We start from the raw sequence: 6,848 nt of genomic DNA, 5'->3' as shown, positions 1-6,848 counted from the left end.
AAAAAAAAAGATTCGGATTATAAGAGTCATTGGTTGGAGAATTGGATTACCCTGTCGTGCTGCATTTTATTCACTGAAAAGAATCGGATCACAAAGAGTCATTTATGGAATCGGACTATGCTCATCGCTCCCCTTACGAAAACGAAGTTTATTCAAGTGCGCTATTAGTATACTTCTTTTAAACTAAAAATAGGAAAGTATACTTTTAGTCTACTTTTTATGTACTTCTCAGAAATGGGCTTTATGTACTTCTCAGAAATATACTTAAAATGACATTTAAGTATACTTGACTTATACTTAGAAAAAGTCTAAATATATTTTAGCTATAATTGTGCTCCTAGAATCCGTGTTTTCATTGTTATACTGTAGGGGGCGCTAGTACACATCTTCTGTACAGAATTTCCAAAAAACACAAGTGAAGAAGAAACCGAAACAACAGATGCTTCCACATGTATTCTAACACGATCATCAGACATAAAACAGTATCAAAACTGTGTAACGTTATGGAATAAAATGTCGACCAATGAAGAGGTAATAATGACTGTCAAGCTTTGGGGTGTTGATCGACTTTATCTACGTTTTGATTATCATTCTGAATCCAATTCATAGTCTTTTTTCAGCTTTTTGTTCAAAATGTTGTTTATTTCTTTATTTTTTATTTATGAAACTTATCTACATTCAAGTGTTTAAAAAAAGAATGCATGAAGCTAGAATAAAATGTTTTTGTTTACAAGCAGATACCCTGTTCTTTTGATGTTTTGTATGTTCAGATATTCATATAACAAAATATAGACAAACCTAAATAGGGACATAGTAGTATACTTAAAGTATGATGTAAAGTTCACTTAAAGAAAACTTACGAGTATACTTGCAGTATAGAACTACTAAACTAGTAGTTTACTTAGACTATACTTCAAAGTGTACTAAAAATGCTACTACAAGTATTTAATTAGTAAACTATCAGTATACCTATAAGTTCACTTTTAGTATAGTTGCAGTACAAGCTAAAAATATTGATGTAAACTAGTTGTGTACTCAAAGTTTACTACTGTTATACTTAAAAGTATACTTTTATATATTAGAAAGTGGGCCAATTTAGTCCCAAGGAGTATTGAAATAGTACACTTACAAGTATACTACTAGTACACTGATATTTGTATACTTGCTACATAAAGTATACTTAAAAATATACTTGAACTTTACTTAAGTATACTTAATAAAATAAACTTGAAGTATACTACTTTTTGGTAAGGGTAGGGCTGTGCAATTTATCGAAACTCCGTTTCGATTTTGATTTTGGCTTCCAACAACTATGAAAATACAGTAATCGACATAAAACGTTTTTTGCGCCCCATTCCGCCCCCTTTCTAGCGGTGCTCTTTCGCTCCTCCATTAAAGCCCAATTTCACGTGCAAATCAGTAAAATCATGTAATGAGACTTTTGCAAAATGGGACGTGCTTGATTTATTAAAGTTGATTAGATTTATTCATGTTTTTAAAAGCGCTAACGAGAACTGTTCCTCAGGAGGATTACTGTGCATGCGCTCAGAATCGGAGCAGAACACTGACGTGTAAAGTCAACTTTTAGTGCCTAAACGGTCAAATACATGCAAAAATGTGTCAAAATGCGGCGCTTAGTGATTATTCACATAAACCTCGTCAATTATGTAATAAATGAACGTAAACAGTTGAGAATGAAAATACGTGTGTAATGGTAAATTGGGTCCATGTAGCTCTTAAAGTGACAGCAGGCTAATATTCCTGCTGCGACTGTGTGCTTAATATTAATCAAACAACAAAAGACAAAGACAAAATCACACATTGCTTGAGTGAAGGACTTTTGTAGCTTTAATAAGAAAGAAAGGAAGTTTCATTCTTACAGTGAAGACTATGCTGTTTTATTTTACATTAGATTATTCAATTTCTCTAGTAGGCTGTTAACTGAATACTTTAGACTTGCATTAAAAAAACTTAAAGCACAGTTTGTTTCATTTGTATCTTTTTTATTCTATTGTATTCCTTTGCTTTTTTACTACTGGCAGTTTAATTATTTTTAATCATTTTGAGGACCTTTTTTGTTGTTGTTGTTAATTTTTTTAAACTAATATCAGTTACCCTAATACTCTGCTGTGGGATTGAGAATTGTGACATTTCGCTGGTCTCTAAAATGTAGATGTCATAGCAACCTTATTTACAGAAAATATATATTTGGTATATATCACTATCTTTAAATATTTCATATAAAGTTTTGGTCATATGGCCCACTAATACTCGTTAAATAATCGTGATTACAATATCGACCAAAATAATCGTGATTATGATTTTTTTTTGTCATAATCGAGCAGCCCTAACTCTGATTGTATTCATCTGAAAGAAGAATGAATAATGATGAATATTTGCATTTTGGGTGAACTATCCCTTTAAGGAATAGTAAAGAAAACGGCTGTAAACAAAACACGTGTTTGCTAACATTTGATTATTGCAGATCTTCAAGATGGTGTGTGAAATTTTAAAATACACACCCTGTTAAATGTGATGTTAATAGGATGACATCCTTAAAGTAGTGTAAAAACTGTTGCTCAGCACTCAACTATGTTTGGCCCACATAGAAGCAATGGCTCAATCAATTGTGTGATTTTGGTCCAAGAAAACTTTTTATAACAGTAATCATTTTTGCATTGCAGTTTGGTGCCACTCGTTTAGCAGAATTTACACTTTTTTTTTGCTTCAATGCTCGAAATCCTGAATAATTAATCAATGTACTGCCATTAATGAAGCAATGAAAAGATGAGTGGCTGAATTGCTGAATTGTTTTTGTTTACTATTGTAAACCATTATCATCATTTAATACTTGTAATTTACATTTTTTTTTACATAAATAAGGTTGGAATGGAAAAGGAGCATTATTAGAAGTCAATTTAACACTAGTAAACATGTTTTAACATCAGTTTTTAAATGCATTTCATTGTAAAGTGAATTAATGTGACTGATAAATAAAGAAAACATTTGCTACATTTTAATCTGTGGCGACATCATTTTGAATAATCAGATGTTAAAGGGATAGTTCCCTCAAAAATTCAAAAATCTGTCATCATTTACTTATCCTCATGCCATTCTATACGTCTAGTTTTTGTTACCATTGACTTCCATTTTTCTCATTTCTCAAAATATTTATTTTAGTAAATAATGTCAAAATTAGAATTTTTGGGTGAACTATCCTTCTAATGTGATGATAATGCATATATTTTATGTTTTTCCTGCATGTTAAGGATTACGTGCTCATAACACTCCCACCCGCATGTTCATACATGTCTACAGAAGAAACTTGACAATCCCGTTTTGAGCCTAGGGGGAATATTTATTGTGATGATGTGAGTGTGATGACTTACTATTTATATTACACCCAGTGTGAAAGCCTTGCCCTGCTGCTAATGATTAAATGACTGAATTATCTCTCTATGTAAAGGTAAGCCTGTCATCTGAATCAAAGTCCATGTTAGATGAAAGCGGAAAAGGGAGAACAAAAACGAGTGTATTTAAATCTACACCGAGACACACAATGAAACTGGACATCTTGTTTCGTTTCTCTCTCGCTCTTATTCTTTACCTTTTTTTTCTTCTAGTCATGCACCCACAGTTTCCTGACTTCCTGTGTCTTCACGCACACAGTCAAACATGCACAGTAGGTGTGTGAAGCGCAGGACCGTAATGTTGCTGGCTTTCTTTGCAAGCTGAATGACAGACGCTTTATTTTGATCTACCATCACCAGGTAGGTACATTTCAAACATTGTAGAGTTCATCAGAGATGATGCCCTCGTGATTAATAGGCTGTTTCTATTATACTGTATATGACCTTGTATCTTGTATCAGTAAAGTCAACCCCTCACTCATTTTGCTTGTAGTTTCAATGAATATTACCATTCTAACATTGTATTATTTTATACATCTTATAAAGATTATAACACCAGGGTGTGTTGGCTCTTGGTTTTTGCAAACTTTAATAGAAAAGGAAAGGAAAGAACAGAGAAGAAAAGATCAAACCGCAGTGATTGATGACGGCAAAGGCACATACTAGCATTGTTTTAATTATTAATCACGTCATTTTCTGGATTAAGATCATTTTGGAAGAAAATCAAACTGTGCCACAGTGTTTACCGCATGTGTAACTGCTCCCAGCAACTGAGATCAAAGTAAAAGTAAACCATTTTAGCAGGAAATGAAAGTCTTCAAAAAAAATAAAAACTACAGTCTTGCCAAAACTGCACAGAAAAACAAAGCATTATCTGCCGTTCTCAGTGTACACAGCTCAACCAGGAAAGTGTTAAGAGATACGTGCTGAAGTTGTTATTTTAAAGTGCCTGGGCGTTACAGGTTTCTATTTTAATTTGACTGTAAAGAACTTGATGCAAGTATAATGTCTGACTGTTTTTACCAAGACTTTCTCTTTTTCTTATCACCCACAGAGATGGAGTTTGCTTGCAGTCATGTTGTGTGTAACTGGAGGTCTGAGAGCTTAACAGAAGATGAAGCTAAAGTCTCAAATCAAGGTCAGTTGTACGCTGTAAATGCATTAATGAGAATGGAGAACTGTTGGTTATTAACATGTAATAATACAGCACAGATAATACCGATGAGACATGTAAAGAGACAGAATTAGTGAATGAAGAGTAATATGTATTAAGGGAAAGCTCAGCAACAACGGTTCAGTTACACATGCCTGGTTTCCCTAGCTATGTCAGATTTAATGGCAGTGCATTATCAGGTTGGACCATTTTTGGACCAATTGTTTTGTACTTCATAATCATTTTACTGTTAAAATTTCACTTAAAGAATAACATTAAATAGTCTCTAATAGGCAGACTCCCATTGTGACAACTTGCCCCATGTTGTGTTTTGGGATATTTTTATATTATTTGGCACAAATAGTCAGTGTGTAACTCCATCTATCCCTCATGCCTGCTCATGTTTTGTAGGTTCTGCCTCCACTCTTCCCTGTGGTCTGTCCAGAGCTCAGTCTGTCTCCGATCATCCTTACGACAACCGCGTTACCTTTGTTCAGAAACCAGGTGAGTAAATGACACCTTGTTTTTCACCTTAGCATTGCTTTATGAACAAGTGGCTTGTATTCTCTCTGTACATGTGAGAAATTGTTATTTCTTTAATGTTGTTTTTGTGGCAATTGTTTTGTTACTAGTTCTGATAAAGAACGGCAGAATTGACTCATTTGTTTGATTGAAACTTTAAATGTTGAGTGGAACAACTCTTTTGGTTCAGGCCATGCCTGTACTCTTGAGAAGAAAATGCTGGTTGGAAAAAATAAGCTCACATCCTTTTTGTGGGTGTGAAAAGTTGATGACAGAGAAACTTCATAGGTGCGAATGATGTGTGATTTATATACAGAGTTTAGACAAAATGACGTAAATGCCCATTATTATACAGTAAAGGTTTATATAATTTTTGTAGGCTGCAGTGAAATAACAAACGTTGCAATTTATTTTTATTTATCTTTTCATTGTTTGTACTCTCTGGTTTGTATATTAGCGTGGTACAAGTTGTGTTCAGCAGTGGTTAGTACTAGTGGTTTGTGAAATGGGTGACTTGACAGACTTCCACAAACGACGAATCATGAAAGCCCCTTTAGCAGGAGCGTCTGTAACCTTAAAACCCAATTGTTAGGTGCTTTAAGAACAGCAGTCTTTTTGATTACGACTGCATATGCAAAGCATGGCAAGTGAAATAAAGTAGTTGGCGAAAACTGAAAGTGAACAATAAGGACTGTCAAACACTGAGAAGGATTGTGTCCAAACAACAAAGAACTACTGCAGCAAAAGACAGCAAACTTCATTTTAACCATGAAGGTTAAACCCAAGGTTTCCACAAAATCTGACCAAAGAGAACTTCACAAAGCCAACAATCATGAAAGAGCTGCAACTGCTAAAACTTAAATCACAGACACCAATGCTAAAAATGCAAAAAAGATGGTATCATGATGTCAAACCTGGAAGATAAAACATCTGCCCTGGCCAGACATATCAACTGATTTGAATATTATCAAACCACTGTGGACAGTTTCAAAGAGAAGAATGGATAGCCGATTCCCTCCTTCAACATCTGTAAAACAACGGGCACATGTTCTGACAGATGCCATTCAAATGGAGACCATTACAAAATGGTATGAATTTAGTCAAAGAAGGCTGGAAGCTGTATTAAAGGCAAATGATGGGTGTTTACATTATTTTGTCCAACTTCTGTATAAATCTAAATCTTTATAAATGGAAGTCTCTTATGCTCACCAAGGCTGCATTTATTTGATTTTAATATAATAAAAATAGTAATATTTTGAAATATTATTTAATAATATTAAATAACATTAATATTATTATATTAAATATTATAATAATTTAAAATAACTGTTTTATATTTGAGTGTAATTTGTAAATTACACTTTTTACACGTAAATTACACATGCACTTTATGTAGTCCTGTGTAGTCTGTGATAAATGTTCACAGTTCTTATTTTATAGTCAGCTCTTTTTTCTCTTAGTACTTTTTATATATATATATAGTCTTCTTAGTTCTTATTTAACTTTTTACTTAGCCTATTTAATATAATTTAATTATGTCCAGTTTAGTTTCTTTGTAGTTCTGTGTTTTTGTCTATGTAGCACCTTGGTCCTGGAGAAACGCTGTCTCGTTTCACTGTATGCTAACTGTATAGAGCTGGAATGACAATAAAGCTACTCTGACTCTGACATGTGGGGGTGTGTTTGAACAAGGCGTTTTAGGAGGGATATCTCTTTTGGTTTGAGACTTTAGTCTTTGCAACTTTAGGGATCTTCTCGATTCA

At 33.6% G+C, this 6,848-nt stretch overlaps 1 protein-coding gene across 1 annotated transcript in view; it reads left to right on the top strand.

Moving 5' to 3' along the window:
- Positions 1 to 3,687: 3,687 nt before the first annotated feature.
- LOC107738091 (circularly permutated Ras protein 1-like) overlaps positions 3,688 to 6,848 on the top strand; it is a 15,173-nt gene continuing 12,012 nt past the window's right edge. The window contains exons 1-3 of the mRNA XM_016549765.1: positions 3,688 to 3,770; positions 4,465 to 4,548; positions 4,975 to 5,067. Of these exons, the coding sequence (XP_016405251.1) occupies positions 4,467 to 4,548; positions 4,975 to 5,067 (175 nt within the window). The 5' untranslated portion in view covers positions 3,688 to 3,770; positions 4,465 to 4,466. The remainder of the gene's footprint in view (positions 3,771 to 4,464; positions 4,549 to 4,974; positions 5,068 to 6,848) is intronic.

The sequence above is a fragment of the Sinocyclocheilus rhinocerous genome, unplaced genomic scaffold, assembly GCF_001515625.1.
Source record: "Sinocyclocheilus rhinocerous isolate Xijiao unplaced genomic scaffold, SAMN03320098_v1.1 scaffold494, whole genome shotgun sequence".
NCBI classification, from domain to species: domain Eukaryota; kingdom Metazoa; phylum Chordata; class Actinopteri; order Cypriniformes; family Cyprinidae; genus Sinocyclocheilus; species Sinocyclocheilus rhinocerous.
The sequence above is the reverse complement of the archived record's forward strand: the minus strand, read 5'-3'. Positions and strand labels throughout refer to the sequence as shown.